Raw genomic sequence first — 24,819 nt, forward strand, 5'->3', positions numbered from 1 at the left:
AGCAAAAGTTTACAATGTTAGTCTCCACATGCTGTTCTGTCTGTCTAAGTGGGAGCTGTAAGTTAGTCCTACCTCCTATCTTCCATTTTCCAGTAGTTAATTTTTGCTTAGCAGAAGTGCTACAAATATTTTGGCTTAGACTAGGACCAAAAAATTGGGTTTCAGTTAAAACTGCTGCTCATTCTGTTACTCGAGGAATCCTGAAACCCTGCTCATTATTCTTTTACTTTCACCTTTCAGATCATAATTGTTGGCATCAATAGACAACTTCCATGTTCTTTTGTAAAACCCCCAGAATTATTCTGTGAGACAGTCCCCATTTATGATTTACTGCTATTACTATTATTAGTCTTCGTTACTAATTACCAATATCCCCAGTTTATAGTTGAGGACACTGAACCTCAGCAAAATTAAGTGAAACTTCCCACAGATGCAGGGAAGCAGGAAGAGATAGTCTGGGGAAGGGATTCTTAGTTCTGGGCTTCAAAACCAGTGAAACAGCTTATGTGTTCTAGGTTCTTCTATTCCTTCATTTAGCTAATATTTACTGAGCATGTACTAAGTGGGAGGCACTGTTCTAGGTGTGAAGAAAAAGACAAAAATTACTCCTCTGTGGAACTGACTATCTACAGAGGCAGTCAAACAACAGACATAATACATAAAAATTTAATGAATTTTAGGCCCTGCCAAGAGAAGAATTAAGTTGAGAGAAAGAGAGGGATTTTTGAGACAGGGATGTACAATTTTAGTTGATGTAGATGAGAAAGACTTGCTGAGAAAGTGAGGTTTCAATAAGAGCATGTGGAGATGAGAGAGGCAATCAAGTTGGTAGCTGGGAAAAGAACATTTTAGGCAGAGGTAACAGCATCTGCAAAATACCTGAGATGAGAAAAGTACAAAAGGGTGGTGTGGTGTCAGTGAAATAAGCAAGGAAGAAAGTAGTAGGAGATGAGATCACAGGTTTGTTCATTTGTCTGTTTACTTCCTTGTTTATTCGATGAATAACTCAATGCATTATTCAATGAATCTTACTGTGCTATCACATTACTTACTAAGGCTAAACTATAGGCAAAAGCAGACATGGTCCTTGTTCTCATAGAGTCACACTAAAAAGAAATGCAATGAAGTTTCCAGTAACACACATGACTTTGTAACTTCCTCCCTTAGAAAGCCTCATGCTTGGAAATTGAAACTGGATAGAGGTTGGATGGGCATGAGAGACCATGTAGACTCCCATTTATAAGTCCTGGAGGCCAGTGTTCTGTTCCTTCCGTTCAGATGGTGATGGTTTGCAATGCTTTGGGGAGAGACAAGGAGGTTCACATGGTGATGGTTTGCAATGTTTTGGGGAGGGACAAGGTGGAGTGAGCAAGTGATAGTGTGTGTGTGAGTGTGTGTGTGTGTATGCGTTAAGCAACAGAAGATTTTCCTGCTAAATGTTTTCAGCTGACTGATGGGAGAAAATTCCTGAATGCCTGGTTTATATTCATTTAAATTTTAGCTATATTGAGATATTCCTTAGTATAGAAAACCAATCTAGGACAAGAAATCTGTCCATGAGGAAGTCTTTGATGGTATACTCCCATCTCTTATATACTCAATCTATTCAGCAGTTCTTGGGTTAATGAAATCCAAGAGAAATCAAGTTCAGTCATGAGAAAACATGCCATATCTTGGCTTTTGGGAGTTCTGAAAGACATAGATAAAAATCTAAACTAATATTTGAAGCATGGAGAAAGGAATATATTAGGCCCTATCCCATTTATGGCAAACTGGTTTGAAATGTGCAGCAGAGACAAAGCCAAAAATTATTTGGATCAGTTAGGCTCTTCCTACTCAAATATTTATTTTCATGACTTGTAGGCTATATAGACTGGATTTGATCTCGGCTCTACTGCTTATTCACAGTATAACTTGGGCAACCTCTTTTTATTTATTTTTTTATTGAGGTAAAAATATACATAAAGAATTTACCATCTTTACCATTTGTAAGTGTCAGTGGTAATGACTACCTTTATATTATTTTCCCCTTCATCACCCCCTCTTTCCTTCTGCCAACTACCAATATACTCACTATTTTTAGGAGTTGACAACCTCATTACGCCTCAATCTCCTCAACTGTAAAAGGATGATAATAATCAAGTCTTTCTTATGGGGTGGTTGTAAGAATTAAATGAGCTAGTATGTATAAAGTTCTTGGAGCTGTGCTTGGCTGTAGTGAGAACTTAATAAGTGTTAGTGAGAACTTAATTAGAGTTAACTAATTCTTGCGAAAATAGAAGTGGTAGGCAGGCACTAATACAAGCAGAAAGTCATTTATGTGGTTTCCTCCTGAGGAATTAGGCCTTTTATAATTAGAAAATATCCTTCTTTAGCAATAGTATTTGCTGCAAATTCTTTGGTATTGATATTTGCATAGTATATCTTTCCCATTATTGTCTTATATTCCATTTTTCTTAATTCTTGTAGTTCGGATGTACCTCTGTTAAACAGCATATACTTGTGTTTTGATCTTTTGATCCAGATTGACAATCTTTGTATTTGCCTTTCTTAAAAAGTTTATTTTATTCATAATGGACACTTAATAATTGTACATATTTATGTGATACAGTGTGAGGTTTCAATGCATATACACATTACATAAAGATCAACTCAGGGTGATTAGCATATTCATCATTCTAAACATTTATTTATTTTCTTTTTAATTATTTACCCCATTAGCATTTGATATAATCACTTATATATCTGAGTTACAGCTACCATTATTGAGTAATTTCTATTTATTCCACCTGTTCTAGATTTATTTTCTCTCCTCTTTTGCCTTCTTTTGTATTTTTTATTAGTCCATTTTTTTAGTTGACTTGGAAGTTATACGTTATTTTACAAACTTTTTAATGTTTGTCTTAGTGCAGCAGTTCTACAGTTTAATAATTCACTATTGTATATTATTTTGTTTGTTTTTGTTTACATTGCCTTGTCTTCATGTTTGCCTGGTTATTTTTCATTGTATGCTGAATGTATTTGCAAAATTATTTGTGGACTGATTGTGGACTGGGGCTATTATCTTTCCAGAGAAGAGTTACATTTGCTTTTGCCAAGTATAGCTTAAAAATATCTGCTCACCTCAATCTAATTTCAGGGATTAAAGTGATTCAGACTGAGCCTTCTGAGGGCTGTTCTACTTTTAATTCCCTCTTCCTCCTGGGGTGTAGCACTTTGGGTTCACAATAAGAAATAAGATTCACCAGGGCTCCCCTACTCAGCAATCCCTGGCCTACTATGGCAGTCTTCTGGGTTCTGCAGGGTTGTCAATGCACTTTTATCCACTGAGTCACTTCTCTAATGTTGATAATTGCCTCTACGTGTTAAGTGATTTACAAGAGCAGACTAATCTTTGTTAGTCTTCATCCTTTCCTAAATTCTCGACAAGTAACTCTTTGCTTTCTTGTTGGCTTTCCAATGCCTCCCAACATATCATCTTATATATTGTTAAGTTCTTCAGTTTTCTTTTATGGGATGAGGGGAGGAGAAACTTAACGATATCAGCTGATCTGTTAGTAAAACTGAAAGTCAAGTTATGTGGGTTCAATTTTACTGATGAATTTGGTACTGATGAGTCATCCATAAAATTAATAATTGAAATTTATTACTGGTATTCTTCCACTTGCATAGTACTTCTGCATTACAATCATGCTCAGACTGAGTCTTCTTTCTAAACTTGCTTTCATCCAATACTTAAAATAGACATTAGCTAATAGTTACTTACAACTGGAATGATTACATTTTCCATTTTGCTTCGGATAGCTCTGATTTACCCCTGTTGTCCTGACTTCCTGTTGGGTTTATCCTGGAAATATGTCCTACTATGGACAATAAATTATATCTTCACCCACATAGAGTAATTATTATAATGTGGAAATAATAAATATATATATAATGGTATATATTATAATGTGATAATATATAATATGTTATTACATTATAATATATAACATTTTAATAAATAACTCCTAGATGTAAAGTCTTCAGGCTGTGAATGAATGACTCTCTAATGCAAGAATTTCAGCCATTGTGATAGGAAAAAAAGAGCATTCCTTGAAGCATAAAACATTTCTGAAATCCACTAAATCACATCAAGTTGCTAATAAATGTTAAAGTCTGGCATTGAAGAGGGGTTTCTAGATATAGCACTGTACTAATTTCTTCAACTTTCCCATCATAAAGATGAGACATAGAGACAGTAATGTGAAAGACTGACTATAATATCATCAGTTAGTATTGTCGTCCAGGGTCCTGAACTCTTGAGAATCACATTAAAGTGATGGCACACACTATTACCTTTGAGATGAAAGAGCTGTTATAACAAGGAGGTCAAATAGGCTTCTTACAAAAATCTAGATCTATTTTAAAACACTCTAATATTGGGATTTTATATTACCTCGTATTCTCTTCAGTTTACCAACTAGATTCTTAAAGTTTTTTTCTATTATATTTTAAAGAAACATTCTATTATGATGAAAATTTTCTAATTTTGCCTAAAATTGAAACATGAAAATTGCACATATTTTTCAATTTTTCCTAACTTTTTTTCATTTCTTTACCATGAATAATTAAAAGTTGGCTTAAATGGAATGTGTCCTACACATACTGAATGTTTATCTAATAGTAGTAATGATGATGAAAACAATGATGAATATAGATTTTCAGAGAATCAGATGGGTAATACATATAACATAGTGGTTAAAAACATGGGGTTAAGTACATCATCTAGTCTTGGGATTATGTTCACTTAGATATTTATTAATTGTGTGGCCCTGTTATTTCACTAAAAGACTTAGTTTCCTTACCTATAAATGAAGCCAATCCATATCTTGTTACACTGCTATGAAGGTTAAGTGCAATTATGCCTCCAGCAAGAATATAATAAACAGCAACTTTTAAACATTTTCAAAACGTATTTTGAAATCAGTATTTTAAAAATGAATTTATTTGCTTAAAATTATCATTATTCTATTCCTGCTACAAAATATGAAATCTGATTATTTAATAAATAAGGCAATAAGCATGAATGTATTTCTAGCTCTTTGATACTATGATTATCCTTCACAAAGCTATGTATTTTCTATACAAAGAACGGAACAAAGCTTGCTGTATTTTTGAGATTATACTGGAGTCAGGATAAATTATAAAGAATGTATACTATGTACATAACATCTCCTAAGAGCAAAAACTTACATATTTCAACATATTTTGGTTAAAATGTACTGAGTTTCAAAAATCACTTAGGTTTTATTGGTTATTCCATTAATAGGAATTATTGGTCTCTGCTAATTGCTGAATATCTATAAACACTTTCTGCATCAGTTTCTACTTGGTGTTTTGTGATTTAGTTAAGAACATTAATGTTACATCAGTAATAGCAAAATGACAAGGGTGACTCAGCATTCAATAAACAAGCCTTTCCTGCTGCAACAACCACTCCAGGCCAATCTCATCTAAAATTGCTACAGGCAAACAACTACAAAAACTTAAAATGAAAATGAATAAAAAAAAAAAAAACACCCACAAAAACCTAGCTCACAGATCCAGACTAACACTCCTCCCTCTCCAGTTAGCAAAGCATTTTTAACCATAAAAGATTTGTGCATGCATATGAGGCTATCTTTGAATTATACCAGTGGACATAGAAATACTAGTTGAATAAATGTCAATAATTGTGATTGTCAGAAAAAGAAGTGCCTCCTTCACTTGGTAGCCCTGATAAGTCCACAAGAGATGTTGCTGAAAACCCAATGTCTGATGGCTATAAATAAAGAAAAACATTTCTGCTCTTGCAGCATATCCTGGGAAGAGCACCTTTACAATTGTGTAGTCCAACAGTCCCCACCTGTCCCACCTATGGTAAGTAACTGAAATAGCCCCATGTCTGAGGCCAGGTGGACACTGTTTTCAAGCACTGAAATCCATTTAATACAGTTCTATAGTTTCTTTCTAGGATGATATGTTGTGGCTATTCTAAAAGAGACAGACCAACCTCCAGTGAATTTGCGCTTTCTCTTCAAAGCCCTAGTTTAAGTATGAATAGAGATAGTAAAGGAAGTTTTGAGTTATTTCCACATTAGTGTTTCTTTAACAAGACTGACCGCTGTGGAATAATAATGTTAATATTTGAGTTATGAGAAAACTGGCCCATTTTATTAGCCCATTAACAACTTGCTTGATTTATGTGTTTTACTTAACAAGCACATATAGCATTTATACTTCGCCAGAAACTGTTTTAAGTGTGTTACATATATTAACTAATTTAATCCATGTGAGAAATCTATGTGGCAGACATATTATTGCCATCATCTCCCAGATGTGGAAACTGAGGAGTACTGATGTAAAGTAACTTTCCCAAGACCACCAGCTAATACATTGCAGTTGGGATATGAACTCAAGTAATACGATTCCAGAGACTGGGTTCTTAATCATTATGCCATCATTGAAGGCATTCTCAGCAGATCATACTAGCCATTTCTCACTGAGGTAGATGGATGGATGGAGGGATAGATACACACACACACACACACACACACAGATAGATATATCGATAGATGATAGTAGCTCCTGGCACTGTATCCATTGTGAATGAGTAAAGCAAAGCCAATAGAATTCTTGGAGCCATTCTGGAGTAATTTAGAAGGACTGTTTTTTTCATGCAAGAGTCCTCGTAAATCGACATAGAATATTACTCCCCTCTCAAGGAATAAGACTTCTTTGCTTACACATTAGGCAAATAGGTAGGCATGGAGCTTCAGAATGCCTTTATAACTACAATTCTTAGCTCTGTTATGTGGTATGAGAAAAATGAGATTTTTCCTTTGGTGTAGTAACATTTTTTTCCTCATAAATATGCATTCCTTTAGGCTTAGATAATTTAGGATGGCAATTTTTTTTTTTTTTTTTTTTTATACTTTAAGTTCTAGGGTACATGTGCATAACGTGCAGGTTACATATGTATACATGTGCCATGTTGGTGTGCTGCACCCATCAACTCGTCAGCACCCATCAATTCATCATTTATATCAGGTATAACTCCCCAATGCAATCCCTCCCCCCTCCCCCCTCCCCATGATAGGCCCCAGTGTGTGATGTTCCCCTTCCCGAGTCCAAGTGAGCTCATTGTTCAGTTCCCACCTATGAGTGAGAACATGCGGTGTTTGGTTTTCTCTTCTTGTGATAATTTGCTAAGAATGATGGTTTCCAGCTGCATCCATGTCCCTACAAAGGACGCAAACTCATCCTTTTTTATGGCTGCATAGTATTCCATGGTGTATATGTGCCACATTTTCTTAATCCAGTCTGTCACTGATGGACATTTGGGTTGATTCCAAGTCTTTGCTATTGTGAATAGTGCAATTTTTTAAATGACCTGCTTGTCTTACATATCTTCTCAAAGACTGCCCTTCCCAGACTATTTGGTATCTCATAGATACAATAAGAGATGTGTAGCCTGAAGAGGTAGGTCCAAAAATATATCAAAACTTCCACTGCACACATCTATTAGAATGGCCAGAGTCCAGAATACTAATACTAATGCTGGCAAGGACGTGGAGCAACAGGAACTCTCATTTATTGCTGGTGGAAATGCGAAATGGTACAGCCCCAGCCCCTCTGGAAGGCAGTTTGGCAGTTTCTAAAAAATTAAACATATTCTTGCCATACATTCAGCAATCATGCTCCTTGGCATTTATGCAAAGGAATTGAAAATGTATGTCTTCACAATAATCTGTATATGGATTTTTATTCATAATTGTCAAAATGTGGAAGCCACCAACATGTAATTTCAGTAAATGAATGGATAAACTGTGGTAGATCCAGGTGATAGAATATTATTCAAGCTAAAAATATGTGAGCTATCAAGCCATGAAAAGACACAGAGGAGATGTAAATACAAGGGGAAAAAGCTCAATCTGAAAAGGCTACACACAGCATGATTGCAACTATATAATATCGAAAAAGGCAAAACTATAGAGAAGTAAAAAGATCAGTGGTTGCCAGGGGTTAGAAGGGAGAGAGAAAGAAGCAGAGCACAGACGATTTTTAGGTCAGTGAAAATAGTCTGTATGATACTATCATAGCGGATACATGTTATATATATTAACATATATACATTTGTAGACATATACATTTGTCTAAACCCATAGAATGTACATGTTATATTTACATATATACATTTGCTAGACATATACATTTGTCTAAATCCATGGAATGTACAAAACCAAGAGTGAACCCTAATGTAAACTATTGACTTTGGATGATAATAATGGTCAATTTTGTAACAAATGAACTACTCTAGTGGGAGTGTTGATAACAGAGAGATTGTGCATGTGTGGAGGTAGGGGTCATATGAGAAATTATTACGTACTATCTGTTTTGCTTTTAACCTAAAACTGCTTGCTATGGTTTAGATGTGTCCCCTCTAAAATTCAGGTGTTGCCAATGTGATAGCATTAAGAGGTGGGGCCTTTAAGGAACGATCAGGTCATGAGGGCTCCTCCCACATAAACAGGATTAAGTACTTTATAAAGAGGCTTCACACCACATTTTGCTCCCTTGCCCTTCCACCTTCTGCCATGTGATGACACGTGTTCCTCCCCTCCAAAGGGACCATGGTGGAAGTAGACAGCAGCCCTCACCAGACAATAACCTGCCATCACCATGACCTTTGACTTCCCATACTCTAGAACTTGGAGAAATAAATTTCTGTTCTTTATAAATTATCCACTTTGTGGTGTTTTGTTACAGCAGCACAAACAGACTAAGATACTACACTAAAAGATCTTTTAAAAATCTTCCATTATACAGAAGTCAAGAAAATATGTAATCTGTGCATTTTCATTCAGCATAAAGCCTGTGACTGGATAAATATATATAGTCATATGCGTGCACACACACACACACACACATAGAGAGAGACTATATGTGTGCACTACATATATGCACACACGCATATATTATATAATATATATAATACACATATATAATGTAGTGTGTGTGTGTGAGAAAGAGAGAGAGAGAGAAAAATGAGAGAGAGGAGACTGATTCATGGTAAGAAATTTGCTCATACAATAGTGGAGGCTTAGTGAGTCCAAAATGTGCTGGGAGGAGGCCAGCAGCCTGAAGATTCAGGAAGGAGTTACAGTTATCATCCAAAAGAGGTCTGCTGGAGAATTCCCTCTTGTTCAAGGGAGGCCATCCCTTTGTTTTTCCCGGGCCTTGAATAATTGAGGCCCATCCACATTATTGAGAGTATTCTGCTTCACTCAAAGTATGCCAACTTAAACATGTATCTCATCCAGAAATGGCCTCACAGAAACATACAGAATAATGTTTGATCAAATATCTGGACGCTGTGGCCCAGCCAAGTTGACACATAAAATTAACCATCATACTTGGCTTTCTGACTTCCTGAATACTTCATTCAAGGTGAATAAACAAAATCATTTGATGACTGAGCAACAACTACAATAATTCTTGAACTTCTTTCTAGTGGAGTTTGAAAAAGACACTCTCTTGCTGTGACCATTTCTCCTGGAAAACCTATGAAGAGGTAGCTGGCACAGCAGCACTAATATCCCAGCTGCCTCTTAGCAAATTTTACCAGCAGTGCTCTGGAAGAGCCAAGCGTATTACCTAAGCACCAATTATGAGACAGATTTGTTGCACATCTGTAAGGACTAGACTGAGAAAACCACAGTGCATAAGAAATGGGAGGATGATATTCCGTATATAAGGCCTTGACAAGTTGGGTAGACTTAACATAGCACAGTTACCTCAAATGGTCATGGTGGGTGAAATGGAGAATCAAAAACTACCTGATACACCTTGACAATGTCTCCATCTGTCACTAATTTCAGTAACCTCAGAAAGGCTAAACCTTAGTGAGACATCACCAGTACTACTGAAAATAATTCTATTATGATCCATAGACATTTTTAGTCAATTTATATAAACAATTTTGCTTCATGTTATGAATATTTATCTTTGCCTTCAGTATCACATAGTGATGTGAAACAGTTTTACTGAATAGGATCTCCTTAGACCATTACCTAGGTACAACGTGAATTATTTTAAATTCACCATTAACAGCTTTTATCATAAACTTTACTCATAAGGGAATTCACTTAAAACCCATCTAAGAAATCCTCAAAGCTATAATCTGGAGGCAGATGGTTCACAACTATATTATATATGCAGGAGTGCTCTCAACAAGTTGATTTCATTTGTGAAATTTAATCTCAAACAATCGTTGGACTGTCTAGCCAGACATTTGCCTTCAGTAATCTCACAAATCAATCATATGTTGTAATTTAAGATGGAGGTTGAGATTTCTAATTACGATACTTGTTTAGATTATCCTGACTGTCAGCCAATGTGTCTGAGAATATTCAATTTGATTTCTTTCAAGATAGAATAAATGCATCTCAGTATATGGATCCTAGAAACAGGCTGACCAAATCAACTCTCCTCACAATTACTTAGCCTTTTCAAATATAGAGTATTTTAAAGTTACAAAGCAGAGATTGCATTCAATTTACAAGCATTCTTTGAAAATAAATTTATACTACCTGATATTACCCAGTTTCTCTTTCTCTGTCTCTCTCTCTCTCTCTCTATCATCCTTCTCCCTGCCTCACCAGTTTTCTTTTAACAGGACCAAGAAGAGAATAGAAAATGCAATGGAAGTGTAAAATATGTTTGTCCCATCATTCTCAGCAAACACAAGAACAGAAAACAAAAACACCGCATGTTCTCACTCATAAGTGGGAGTTGAACAATAAGAACACATGGACACAAGGGTTGTGGGGGAATATCACACACCAGGGCCTGTGAGCGTTGGGGGGCAAGGGGTGGGAGAGCATTAGGAGAAATACCTAATGTAGACGATGGGTTAATGTGTACAGCAAACCACCATGGCACATGTATACTTGTGTACAAACCTGCACATTCTGCACATGTATCCCAGAACTTAAAGTCTAAAAAAACAAGTCTAAAACAAATTAAAAAATAGACACTGGAGACTCAGAAGGATGGGAAGGTGGGAGGGGAGTGAAGGATGAAAAGTGGCTTAATAGGTACAATGTACATTATTCAGAAAATGGTTACATTAAAAGCCCAGACTTCATTATTCAAAATACCCATGTAATACAACTCACTTGTAGCCCTTAAATTTACACAAATAAGCAAATTTTTTTAGATGTAAAAAAAAAGTTTGTCATTAGAAGAGAATAAGCAATAAAAGATAAGGTGAAATAGCCAATGGTAAGCAGAATCTCAACAAAAGAATGCTTTATTGACTTTAGGCTAATCCTACCATAAATCACGGGAAGCCAACATTGCTACTTAACAGGAAAAAAAAAAAAAAAAAAAAATGCCATAATACTGAAACATGAGAGCAAAGCATATATTTAACAGCTAAATAACTCATGTTAAACAAGTTCAATATTAAACATTATAATAAATGGAATTCTATGGCTTAGTGTAAGCTATATGTATTTTTTTGGTTTTAATTTGGCAATTTGAGTTTTATATCTTAGATCACATTTCAACTGAATGGCTGATTTTGCTATAACTAATATACATTACTTCAAAAATTTTAAAGTGTTGTATAAGCTTAAAACATTAAAAATATGTACAATGGTATAAGGTTCCAATATTCTTATTTGCTCGTGGGAATCTTAAATTATTTTCAAATTAATTAGAGTTATTACTGTAGCCCCAATTTTTTATATGCAAATTATCTCCCTTCCCCGTCTCTCCTCTCTCTCTGCTGTGTGTGTGTGTGTGTGTGTGTGTGTGTGTATGTGCCTCCATCTCTCTCTTGCGTGTGTGTGTGTGTATATATATATTTTTACACACATACACACACACATATATATGTATATGAAGACAGTCTAGTTGAGAAAGCATTTCAATGGATTTTTGTTCTATTATGATAGTACCATACAGATATAAAGGCAGGAAAAAAAACTCAGTTCAATCTTGACATCATGGAACACAATATTCAGATTCTGCCAGATCGTGTTTAGTTGCTATATACTAAGGAGACAAATTATAGGTAAATTGCCCTTGAATAGGATCACAATCTGGTATTCTTGAGTGTTAGAAGAGTTATGGGCCATGCAATATTGAACTGCCAACATGCTTTCGTGGCACTTACACAAACTTCTGTCCTACCACTTCTGTACATGACAATGATTTCCTGACTTTCTATCCAATTGACTGTGAATTTGTGAACTCTTGGACAGCAAAGAGTCATAATTTTTAAAAAACTTAATCCCCAAAATCTAGCACAATGTGTGGCACATACCCACATAGTATACATTCAATTTATCTTCACAGAGTGAATGAATGAATGGGCAAGCTTCCTTTAAACAGAGTTTGTTAATTCTGCCAAGGAGATTCATATTTATTCTTTTAGACAGAGTCTTACTCTGTCACCCAGGTTAGAGTGCTGTGGTGCAATCTCAGCTCACTGCAGCCTCCACCTTCCGGGTTCAAGCAATTCTCATGTCTCAGCCTCCCGAGGCTGGGACTGCATGTGTGTGCCACCACACCTGGCTAATTTTTGTATTTTTAGTAGAGATTGGGTTTCACCGTGTTGGCCTGGCTGGTCTCGAACATTTGGCCTCAAGAGATCCATCTGCTTCTGCCTCCCAAAGTGCTGAGATTACAGGCATGAGCCACTGTGTCCGGCCCATATTTGTTCTTATTTTTAAAGTACTTTAAACAGTGCATTCTGTTTTAAATGGATGTATATTCTGCAGTGTTTACAATGTGTTACCAATGACATCATCCAACTAGCAGGCACGTTTTAGAATTATAATAAAACAAGTAATGTTCATCTAATGGACAAGAACTCAGTATTTCTTGCAAATCCCATATTCAGAAAGAGACTTAAAGCCACATAACCTGTCTATAGGTTCCATATTCTTGTATCAATTGAAAGCCCTGGATCCCCGGAACTCTACTTCTGCATTCTCCCAGACTCTGGTCTTTCTTGGTTTTCTGTCTATATCTCTTTCCACACTTCTTGTTCCTTACAGGCACTTTCTTCCACATTAGTTGTTAAAATGTCTTTGATGCATTTATATGCATTCCTTTTGAGAGAGCTTTCTTGATTAATTATTTCAATACCACCTAGGGAATAATAATTTCCAGATTTCTATCTTGACCTCAAGGCCTATATATCAAAATTATCCTCCAGATATCTCCACCTCATAGTCTCCTTAGCAATTATTATTACAAAAATAAGTCAAGCCAGAAATATGTAAGAAACATGTGAGTCTGTAATTTTTCCTTTCATTCACTTTTCATATTCAATTAATTACCAAGCCTTATCAATTCCCTGCCCTCTGCACCCACACTACCATCACCTCCCTATCTTACTTCAGGCCCATTACCTCATACCTCCCTCAATTCTATTGACCCATTGCAGCCAGATAGACATTTTGAAGTATAAATCAGACCCTTCTCCTCTCCTATTTAACGTACTTCAATGCTTCACCAATGCACAGAGAATAAAATCCAAATCTTTTAACATGGTATTTAAAAGCCCATCATGATACAAACTCAGTCTGCCATGATTCCCCTCACAGGGATTCCTCATTATATACTTCCCCTCACACACATTGTTACCCCATGAAATGGTTTCAATTCCATGAGTAAGACATGATCTTCTACTCCATCATGCCTTCATCTAGGCTTTTTTTTTTTGTTTTGGTAGATTGATCTAGACAACTCTGTGAATTTCTCTTCATCCCTTAAAAGTCACAAATATATGCCATCCTAAAACAAGGAACTTACTGTTTCTTAAGGTAGCCCATTCAATGTCATCTAGAGTTGACACTTAGAAAGTTATTACTATAACCTTAGTTGTATTCCTTGTAGTCACACAGAACAAATCTACATTTTTTCTTTCACATGCTATATCATCAAACAGTTTAAAGCATATTGCTCCTAGTGCTTTAATTCCCTGAAGTAAATCTCCACAAAATCCTTTACATTTGCCTCTTTTCTTCTACCCCATTAAAAGCTGGTATCCAGGACTTTCTTGAGCACATCCAGATGAGGTTTGATCACTCTAAAGTAAAGTTCAATGCCAGCCTTTATATTAGGTGCACTTCACAAACAACTCTCCACTACTCACAGGTGAATTGACAAGTCCTGAACAGCCTGGCAGGGAGCTAGAAATCCTGCACTTGTGGGAAAATTACGTGTTATTTCTCAGCTGCATCTTCACTCCACTCTCCAGAGTAAGAAAACAAAATTGGATCTGAAGTCATTGATTAAGAGACTTAAATTCCACAGAAAACGTGTGATGGACAGAGGAGGGAAAGAACCATGGGAGAATGTACATAGGAAAGATTATCCATATTTTTTAATAGGAGGTTTGCCACTCACAATAGATGAAAAAGCACCACTAAGTATGGCTCCTTGAAGATACCTTTCTATTCCCCAAGTCCTATGAGGTGCCATTTTTCTTTTTTAAAGGCATTGTAGCAACCAAAACCAGGTAAAAGTGTTGCCTCTCCCAGGAGTGCTTATCTTTAAACAAATATCAAGGTCTTAAACATTAGATATAAAGTCCTGACAGAATTTTATTTATCAGCCTTCAGGTAAGAGACAGAAATATTGCTCTCGCCACTTAGTTCACAAAACAGAAGCAGTCACCTAACGATGTACCTTGCAGTCGCAAATGAAATTCTATGGTGTTCAAACTGGTCCTATTACAATGTGTGAACATTCACAATTAACTGTAAGATTATAAGCACAATATTCAGAGTAACATCTACAGATAAACACCTGGCTCAAATATTGCAGAAGCATCTACATCTTAGAAGAACTTAAAAGCACTCATATATCCCCCATTTCTCATTTTAATTACAAAAATACAGGCCAAGTTTTGGAAATAGAGCCTGATGATATATTTTTTACATTATTTTTCAATAACTCTTTAAACAAATACCAAGGTAGACACTCTAGGCCCTATTAAATTATATTTAATTAAGTAATCAGCTCTTAAATTTAAAATATCAGGTTTAAAATATTACTTTTTTTTTTTGAGACAGTCTCATTCTATTGTCTAGGCTAGAGTTCAGTGGCACAATCATGGCTTACTGCAGCTTCAACCTCCTGGGTTTAAGCAGTTCTCCTGCCTCAGCCCTCCAAGTAGCTGGGGGTACAGGTGAATGCCACCACATCTGCCAAATTATTTTTTTATATAGACTGGGTCTCACTATGCTGCCCATGTTGGTCTTTAACTCCTGGCCTCAAGCAATCTTCCCAAAGCGCTGTAAAGACAGGCATGAGTCACTGCACCTACCCTAAAAATGTTACTTTTACTAATGCTACTTTATGGACACCTAGTTTAGTGTCCTATCTACCTTGAACTGAATATCTAATTAAAGAAAAAGATTACCTTAATATATTAATCCATTTCTGTCCAAATCTCTTTAAAACTTAGCATTATTATAGTGACTACATGCTTCCTTAAGTGTTTTCACATCTCCATATCATTTGAGAGTTTAAAGATTATTTAATATAAATATCACTTATTCAATTTCTGAATTTCTCATTACTATAGAAAAAAAAGTCTACCTACTCTTCTTAAGAAATATCAAATTTAAGGTGTTATACCATATTTAGTTTTTCATTAAGTTAAATGACCTAAATGTAGTGGATATTAACGTAAAACATAAAACATGCTCTTCCCACAGTTCTCTCCATCTCACATAATGGCAAATCCCTCATTGTATTTGTTTAGGACAAAAGTTTAAGTCAGTTGTGATATTACTCATGTTGCCTTTCTAACTGTAATTCTACCAGTTGCCCTAGTTCACTCCACTCCAGCCACAAGCATCATTTCTACCCCTTTAATATGATTTGCCCAGCAAAGCTCTCATCTCAGGTACTTTACTTCTTCCCTCTGCCTGGATAGCTTGTCCTCCATTTAGCCATTAGCTCATCCCCTCACCTCCAAAGACTTCAATCAACTATGCAAACTCCCTTGCTCAGCAACACTCCCCACTTTCCTCCCCTGCTTAATTTTCTTCCCATGACATCTATCAACATCCAACATACTATATATTTACTTATTTTGTTTTTTTTTTTTGTATCCTCCCATGTGGTATGCAGAATTCCAAATATATACTCCCGAGATTTTCATCCCTTGATTATTCAAACAAACACTAATCTAAACACTGCTATAAAGAGATTCTGCAGATGTAATTATGGTTGCTAATCAGCTGATGTTAAAGGAGGGAGACTACCCTGGACTATCTAGGTGGACCCAATGTAATCATCTGAGACCCCAAAAGGCAGAGAAAGCCAAAAGAGCCCACCTGAGAAATGCAGTGGAAGAGGAAGAAAGGCAACAGATGGGGGAAGGGGAAGTCAAAGAGCTTCAGAGCATGAGACAGACTCAACATGCCATTGCTGGTGTGAGGTGAAGGAGGAAATATGATTAGAATGACAGGCATCCTGAAGAAAGCCAGAGAGCCTCCTGATGATGGCTACTTGGAAATGTGGTTTAGTTGTGTCCCCACCCAAAATCTCACCTTGAATTGTAATCCCCATAATCCCTACTTGTCAAGGGTGGGGCCAGATCGAGGTAATTGGATCATGAGGGTAGCTTCCCCCATGCTGTTCTCATGATAGTGAGTGAGTCTCATGAGATCTGATGGTTTAACAAGCATCTGGCATTTTCCTTGCTTGCACTCACTCCGTCTTGCCGCCCTGTGAAGAAGGTACCTGCTTTTCCTTTGCCTTGTGCCATGATTGTAAGTTTCCTGAGGCCTCCCCAGCAATGTGGAACTGTGAGTCAATTAAACCTCCTCCTTTATAAATTACCCAGTCTCTGGTATTTCTTCATAGCAGTGTGAGAATGAACTAATACACAAGGAAACAGCCACCTCAGTCCTACATTTACAAACAAACGAATTCTAACAATAACCTGAATGAGCTTGGAAGTGGATTCTCCCCAAAGCCTTCGGAAAGAAACAAAGCCTTGCTGTGAAAAGGTGAAACACATTCCTTAATTTCAGTCTTGTGAAACCCAGAGCAGAGATCCACCTGAGCTACACTGTGCCCGGACATCTGACCTAAAGATAATTACTGGATATTGTATTAAGTCACTAAATTTGTGGTAATTTTCTATGGCAGCAATAAAAAAATGAATATACCCTATTAGAATACAGGCCTGATGAAGGCAGGGATTCTCATCCAGTTTGTTTTGTTTTGTTTTCAGTGCTCTGACAAGAATTTAGAATAGAATCTGACAATAGGAGGCAATAAAGACTTTTTGAATATAGCATACATATTCTTTCCCACAAAATCTGTATCTCACAAAGTCTTTTGAAATTTTTAGCCCAAAAATGTTGCATAAAAATATTTAAAATTAAAATGTGAAAGGTAAGTTGTTTTGAAAGCTCTTCATTCAGTAGTTTGTTTCTCTTCAAGTTAGCAGCGGCTATCAGTTCTGTGAATTAGACCACAGGAAACAGTCAAATACCACTTCCTAAAGCAGTGTTTTTCAATCTACAGGTGGCAACACATAAGCAGGTGACAAAAGCAATTTATGAAGTTGAGATCATGGGAAGGAAGGAAAAGAGGGAGGGAGGGAGGAAGGGAAGAAAATAAAATCAAAATATTATAATGCAACTTTAATTTTAATGTAGCATGTATGCATGTGTGTATGCATGTTGTGTGTGTGGTAGATCACTATGTAAGATGTATTTCTTACTGTGAGTTCCATTAAAATAATTAGAAAAACCCTAAAGGTCATTACAGTCTGTGTTGTGGACCAGAAAGTAATTTAGGGCCTGATTGGAAGTGAGATGAAGACAAATGAATGGGGGGTGTGTCTGTTATGAAAGAGCTGATCAAGAAAGAACCACACTATTCTAAACCTGTACTTAAACTTGCAAGGCAAGAGAGAGCATTACGATTGAAGAATTTACACAAATTGCACCACCTTAAGGTAAGGAAATGAACTTTTTTCCTCTTGCTGTGTACATCATTTTCCATGGGTCTGAACTAGCGCCCCTGGACACTGTTTAGATCCACCAGCAGAGCAGAGTCACTGAGCTTTGGTATGAAATCCAGTAGCATGTGGAAGAGTACAACCTGATGCTTTAATCAGGAAAGCATCACAAGATGCTACTTCTTTTCTTCCCTTACAGTGAAAGGATTAAAAGCCTAATACTTATCTATCTTCTGAGATTTTCAGTTATTACTGTCATTTAAATGTACCTGGAAAGGAAGTTAGAAATTTTCTTGTCACATGGAACCCAAGAATAAACCTTGGTTAGAGAAACTTGAAATTGAATCTAGTACAACATCCTCATTCTTATGTTATTCTATTATTGTTACAATATTACTCTTAACTTATATTTACCATTGATTCCAATGTTTGTTGGCAATAGACTTCATACAGGTAAAGGAAAGAATAACGTGGCTGGGTGTGGTGACTCACACCTGTAATCTCAGCACTTTGGGAGTCTGAGGTGGGCAGATCACTTGAGGCCAGGAGTTAGAGACCAACCTGACCAGCATAGCAAAACCCTGTCGCTACTAAAAATACAAAAAAAAAAAAAACTGGGTGTGGTGGGGATGCCAGTAATTCTAGCTACTTGGGAGGCTAAGGCATGAGAATCGCTTGAACCCAAGAGGCGGAGGTTGCAGTGAGCTAAGACTGTGCCACTGCCCTCCAGCCTGAGCAACAGAGTAAGACTCTGTATCAAAAAAAAGGAGAAAAAAGAAAAGAATAATGCAACTGTATACTACTCATTCCTCCATTCAATGGCATACTCCTTGTGGGCTGGAATCAAGCCATGCATCTCTACATTCTCTTTAATATCTAGTATGGTTGGCTAAATTGAGTAAGATAATACCTGCAAAGTACTCAGCAGAGTGCCCAGAACACAGTAAGAGCTAAGCAAATGCTTCTATATTTGTTTCTGTTGTTTTATTGTAATATGAGTACTATTAGCATAGAATGCACAGCATAGAAAATTCTTAATATATTTTGATTTTCATTGCATTATACAATAAAATAATATCATAATGCATACATTTAAAATCAATATGTATTTGAATAAACATTAAAAAATTACAGAGATCTTATCTGCTTAAGCCACTTTAAATAAGTGCATAAAGTGAAAGATTTCAATTAGTTAAAAATTAGCCAGAAAATTTCTTCTTAAGTATAAGAAAAGTCAATAGACCTGGGATAACTGATTTATAAAGGCAATCTTTCTAAAAACAATGTAAAGTTTTATATAATATGAAGTTAGGTAAGAGACCAAGTTTCTCTAACCTGATCCTTAGGTAAGAATCAACATTAAAAACTACAGTGACCACTGTATTTTGTAGCTTGGTGTCCATACCATTAGGCAAGGACTGTAAATCCTAAAAACAGAATATTATTTCCTTTAGATTTTGCACAAAGAAAGAATATCAAAACACCCACACACACAAACAAAGAATCACAGCCTGTTTTTTTCTGATGATTTCAACCATATTAAAGATTTTCTTTTCTTATATTTTAGAAGCTCTACAGCACCTTTCCCCCCTGTTACTTTTGTGTTGTATAATTAGCATATACTTATGCACTCTTTCACACTGGAAAGATGATTATTTTACTAATGACCCTTTGAAAAGTTCTTTATTATTTATATTTGAAAGTGAGTTTGAAATCAAAAGGCTTATATGACTTTTCCTTTCCTTCTGTTTGACTCAGGAGATCTTAAAAGTAATAAAAGAGATGGTTATAGATGTCACAGAAAGTCATAAGTTTTCCACCTTTAGAATGAGACATGGGGTTTGGGAAACAACTGTTGCATCTTCCACTCTTTCCAAATTAAATGCTTGGGTATGTGAAGAACAGGTATGCAACAAAACACTCAAGTTCCAAAAACGACTCCCTATTCTTTACCTTTTCCCCCTGTTAGCACCAATAGGACATGGGTCAGAACCAAAAAGCTTCCAGAGTCCAATAAAAAGACAGAAGACTGTAATTCACATTTGTAGAAAGTAAAATGTAGGCTCAAAATTAGTCTTAAGTGGAAAAATCACTCAGACCCTGATTTGTAGTCAATTCAGGAAGATGCCACGCATCTTTGCTGTGGCCATGCAAGCCTTATTACTGTTTCTGGCTGACTGCTATTTATTTAACAGGCTTACCCAAGCACTCCAGATTGGCTATGGGCCATTATAAGGGAGAATGTACATTATTGCAAATTTTAATTATTTCTCAAGCCATTTTGCTTGCAGTGATAATCCCATAAGACCAACATATCTTGCGTAAGCAAAGCGAATAGCTTTTGGCTAAGACAGCTCTTGAGTTACTTTGTAACCTATTCCTACATAACTTTTGGCCTTTCCAATTGTGGCTGGAACCTGCCAAATCAGGAGTTCAATGGCTTTTTGGCTCATGGTGATCACAACCACATTATTGAAAACAGGCATCTGGACAGTAATATCAATCATTAAAATAATGACTCAAATTTGTTTTCAAAAATAGTGCTATTTACGCATGGTGGAAACACTTCTGCTATCTGCCTCTATTCAACATTTCCTCTATCCAAGACTTCCACTGTGGGCAAAGTAACACATGCCTAGAGCTATTTTAAGAATTTTTCTTATCTCCTCCACTTTTTGCACTATTTCAGTGGAGATGGCCAAGCAGTAATAGCCTGATGACCTTGAAAATTTTTTGCTTCATTTGCAGCATCAAGGAAATTTGCCCAAATTGTTTTGTGGGCCAAACTTAGTTGCACATTTTTGCCTTTCTATTTGGAATGCCATGGTGTTCCTTTGGTTGAAAATGTCTAAGTAGCTCCATTTTCACAAGTGACATTTTTCTTGTGAAGGAAAAAAAGGATAAGAATTTACTTTGGTTGTACTCAAGATGCTTCTTCTTTCAAGTCTTTCTCTCTCCTCTTACATGTGATGATTTTTCTTTTCAAAAATGGAGTCACAGACTCTTAGAAACGGAGGGGATCTTAAAAGAAACTAAATCTAAACACCTACTATTGCATGAATACCCTCTATAATGTCTTAAATAAGGTCCTCCATTACCAGCTATTCTTTGGGGCAAAAGAGATGAAAGAAAAATAGAAAGTGCTATCTTCTATATAGAGGATAATATCTTACAACTAAAATTATAGGATGTAGATGTGATTTTTCCCTACTCATGAGTTCTCAGTCTCTCATCCACCTTGTTTCATTGCATTTGGAAGAATTTGTGAAGCAGACACTCCATTTTAAATTTGAGTCATTGAGAATATGGTCAACAGGCCAAAAGGGAGTGAAACGGCACTTGCAATTTTTTTTTTCTTTTTCTTTTTCTTTTCTTTTTTTTTTTTTTTTTTGAGACGGAGTCTCGCTCAGTCACCCAGGCTGGAGTGCAGTGGCACAATCTCGGCTCACTGCAAGCTCTGCCTCCCGGGTTCACGCCATTCTCCTGCCTCAGCCTCTCAAGTAGCTGGGACTACAGGCTCCTGCCGCCACGCCTGGCTCATTTTTTTTTTTTTTTTTTTGCATTTTTAGTAGAGACGGGGTTTCACCGATCTCTTGACCTCATGATCCACCCGCCTCGGCCTCCCAAAGTGCAGGGATTACAGGCGTGAGCCACCGCACCCGGCCCCAAATTTTTTTTCTATGAGAATTTAGACTGCATGGTCTTGACCTTTTCATTTTCAATGATCCAGAAAGTTAGAGATATTTTTAAAGGTCGACCTCATAAGAAAAGAACTCTAGGATACTTTTACCACTATTGCTTAAGAATAAGTTAAATTATTAGTACAAAGTACAGGTTAAAAGATTGGGTTTTGGCATGGAACTATGTATTTTGAAACCTGGCTTCCTAATTAATTAGCTATATGTCCTTGGGAAGTTACCCAACCTTTGCAAGTTTTCCTTACGCATCTGTAAAATGAGATAATAATATTATCTTCTTTACTGGGCTATTAGGAAGATTAAGTGAGCTAATTCATGTAAAGCACCTTGTTCAGTGTATGGCATATGTTTTAAGTATACAATAAATAATAGCTTCCCCTTGTTCACTGAGGTAATAAAAACAAAGAATTTGGTTGTCAAGAGCTCACAATTTTAAAAATTTGTTTCAGAATCTCAAAACGTTAATGAATTTCCTTAAGTCCTGTTTTTGGACTGAGAATTAATAGTGCTAGGGAAAATATTTTCATGGTATAAATAGCTTATAAGGAAACTTTACATTGCCAGAATGTTTTTAACAAATGAATACGGATTATATCATGTGCTAGCTCACTGAATAATATAATTATCCTAACTAATTGATCATGCATCCGATGGGTTTTGGAAAGGGGTGACACTTAGCTATCAGGTTAGAGTCAAGAATAATTTCATGAAATATGTTTTTATTCATGACATTTGAAACTTAGTCACTTCTGTGTATGTCTGATCAATGTATTAAATGTATTATTTGGCAGACTAAATTACCTATCTAGATGAGATTATAAAATAAGCCCATATGTCCAGACAAGGTTTAAAAGTCTGCTATATCAAATAGTATTATAAATTAGCCAGTCTCTACTTTTATGTTACTTTTTATAAAACATCAATTTATACCATTTTTCTGTTCTATTCTTCAAATATTTAACTTGAATTTTTAGTATGCTTTTCCTAAAAGCAAAACAAAACAAAACCTTTCTTTACTAATTCTATAAAGAAACAAATTTATATTTTGCCAGTCTGGAATACCCGTGTGGCGAATTAGGAAATCAAAGAACAAAGCTATTTTTCAGTTCTCTACCATCACCCAGAGGTCAGTAATTACGAAGCTGAAATATATCAGTGTCTTAAGAATATTCTTTCTGTATTCATCTTGAGAATCTGAAATTCTTCCTAGTAGCCCATTACAATAATTGTAAACCTTAACCATTAGAAAACTATTTAACGATTCAGAAATCAGGGAGATCAAAATAATTACTTTCATAAAACTAAAAGAATCTCAGTTAAAAACTGTATTAAAAGTAATATATAAAATAATGTTTTCAGAATTTATTTAGATTACTATACATTAGAAAAATAAAGGATTGGGGTCACCCTCCCAGAATTTAACATGCATCCTCAGCAGGGAAAGGAGGTTCACATTACCCTCATTTTTTTATGAAGGAACAGACAGTGTTTATTGATCAGATAATATGACAGTTGATGGTAATCTATGGAAGATGTTGTTCTGAGTGAAATAAAAATGTTTTATGAAAAAAATGAACTAAGACAAAAATAGGGAAAACATACTTTGCAAAGCTATACTCCTCCATTCTACAATTGTCACTTAAATTGGTTACTGCACACGCTCTGTTCTCTATTAATTCAGAGACCTTCTGTTTTCCCAAGCTGGCTGTCCACTCACCCTAGTTGTTTTGACTTTATTCCCAGAGGAACAGCTCCATCCTTTCCGATCTGGAAGAACTTTACATTCTTCTCCCTCTAGACATGGCTGCATATGGCACCACCATTTCTGCTCCACTATTGAAGCTATAAGAGAGAAAAAAGCATTGACTCAATGTTTTCTTCTTGGGACTGTTATTTCTCTTGTGCATCTTTAAAGAGAAACAAAAGCCACTGATTTTCCCTACCAGTGGGAATACTGGTATGTGAGGTATGCCTCTCTTTTTGTTCAAAAAGACAAAACGTTTCAAGATTTTCTAACTAAAATAATTTAAATTTTTTTATGTTATTGTAATGAGAACACTAACGAGATCTATCCACTTAACAAAATTTTAAGTGTAGAATGCAGTATAGTTAACTATAAATACAATATGACAGGATTTTTCTTTTTTTTTTTTTCTTTTTTTTTTTATTATACTTTAAGTTCTAGGGTACATGTGCATAACGTGCAGGTTTGTTACATATGTATACATGTGCCATGTTGGTGTGCTGCACCCATCAACTCGTCAGCACCCATCAATTCATCATTTATATCCGGTATAACTCCCCAATGCAATCCCTCCCCCCTCCCCCCTCCCCATGATAGGCCCCAGTATGTGATGTTCCCCTTCCCGAGTCCAAGTGAGCTCATTATGACAGGATTTTTCATGTGAAAATAGACTTCATGAAAGCTAACATAGTGAAAATAAACTATGCAAATGTGTATATGCATCAATTTATATAAACATACAAGAAAATGGACCTGTGACCAGTTTAGAGTCAACGCTTTATAATCAATATAACATTCCCATGAATAAGATGATTATCAGGAGGGTGTTTATCACAGTTGTCATGATTTTTTTTAACTGTGTGCTATAACCTCATCACAAACAATATATTATAGTAATATGAGCACTTAACAAATTACTATTTATGGTAACATCAATTAAATAAAAGCATATGAAGATTTATGTTCTACTATAATTCGGTGAACTCTCAAGGAAAAAAAAATAATATGTTATTGCATCATCATAAAAGTTGATATTTTGTGTGAATTCTATCCACAACTAAATATTCACTCATATACATGGTGCTATTTTTTTAATTCTTAAGAACATCCATGGGTTTAAGAACCCATAATATTAAATCATCCATTTTCATCTTTCCTTTTCCAATTAATTTACACATACTCAACCTCCCACCATCCACCAAGAAATCAACATTTCATGGTATCAATATCAGATGCACATAAATTTAATGGAACCTCATTATAATGCCTTTTGCAACAGAACTGCATAGTATTTTAGACCTTCTTCTACAGGATTTTAGATTTCAAAATGCCACCCAAATATTCCAGTT

The 24,819-nt window shown here is 35.8% G+C and overlaps 1 protein-coding gene across 1 annotated transcript in view; it reads right to left on the reverse strand.

Moving 5' to 3' along the window:
- TAFA2 (TAFA chemokine like family member 2) overlaps nucleotides 1–24,819 on the reverse strand; it is a 523,248-nt gene that overhangs the window by 23,080 nt on the left and 475,349 nt on the right. Inside the window, exon 4 of the mRNA XM_023225122.1 lies at nucleotides 23,444–23,568. Coding sequence (XP_023080890.1) covers nucleotides 23,444–23,568 — 125 coding nt within the window. The remainder of the gene's footprint in view (nucleotides 1–23,443; nucleotides 23,569–24,819) is intronic.

This window comes from Piliocolobus tephrosceles, chromosome 10 (assembly GCF_002776525.5).
Source record: "Piliocolobus tephrosceles isolate RC106 chromosome 10, ASM277652v3, whole genome shotgun sequence".
Classification (NCBI taxonomy): Eukaryota; Metazoa; Chordata; class Mammalia; order Primates; family Cercopithecidae; genus Piliocolobus; species Piliocolobus tephrosceles.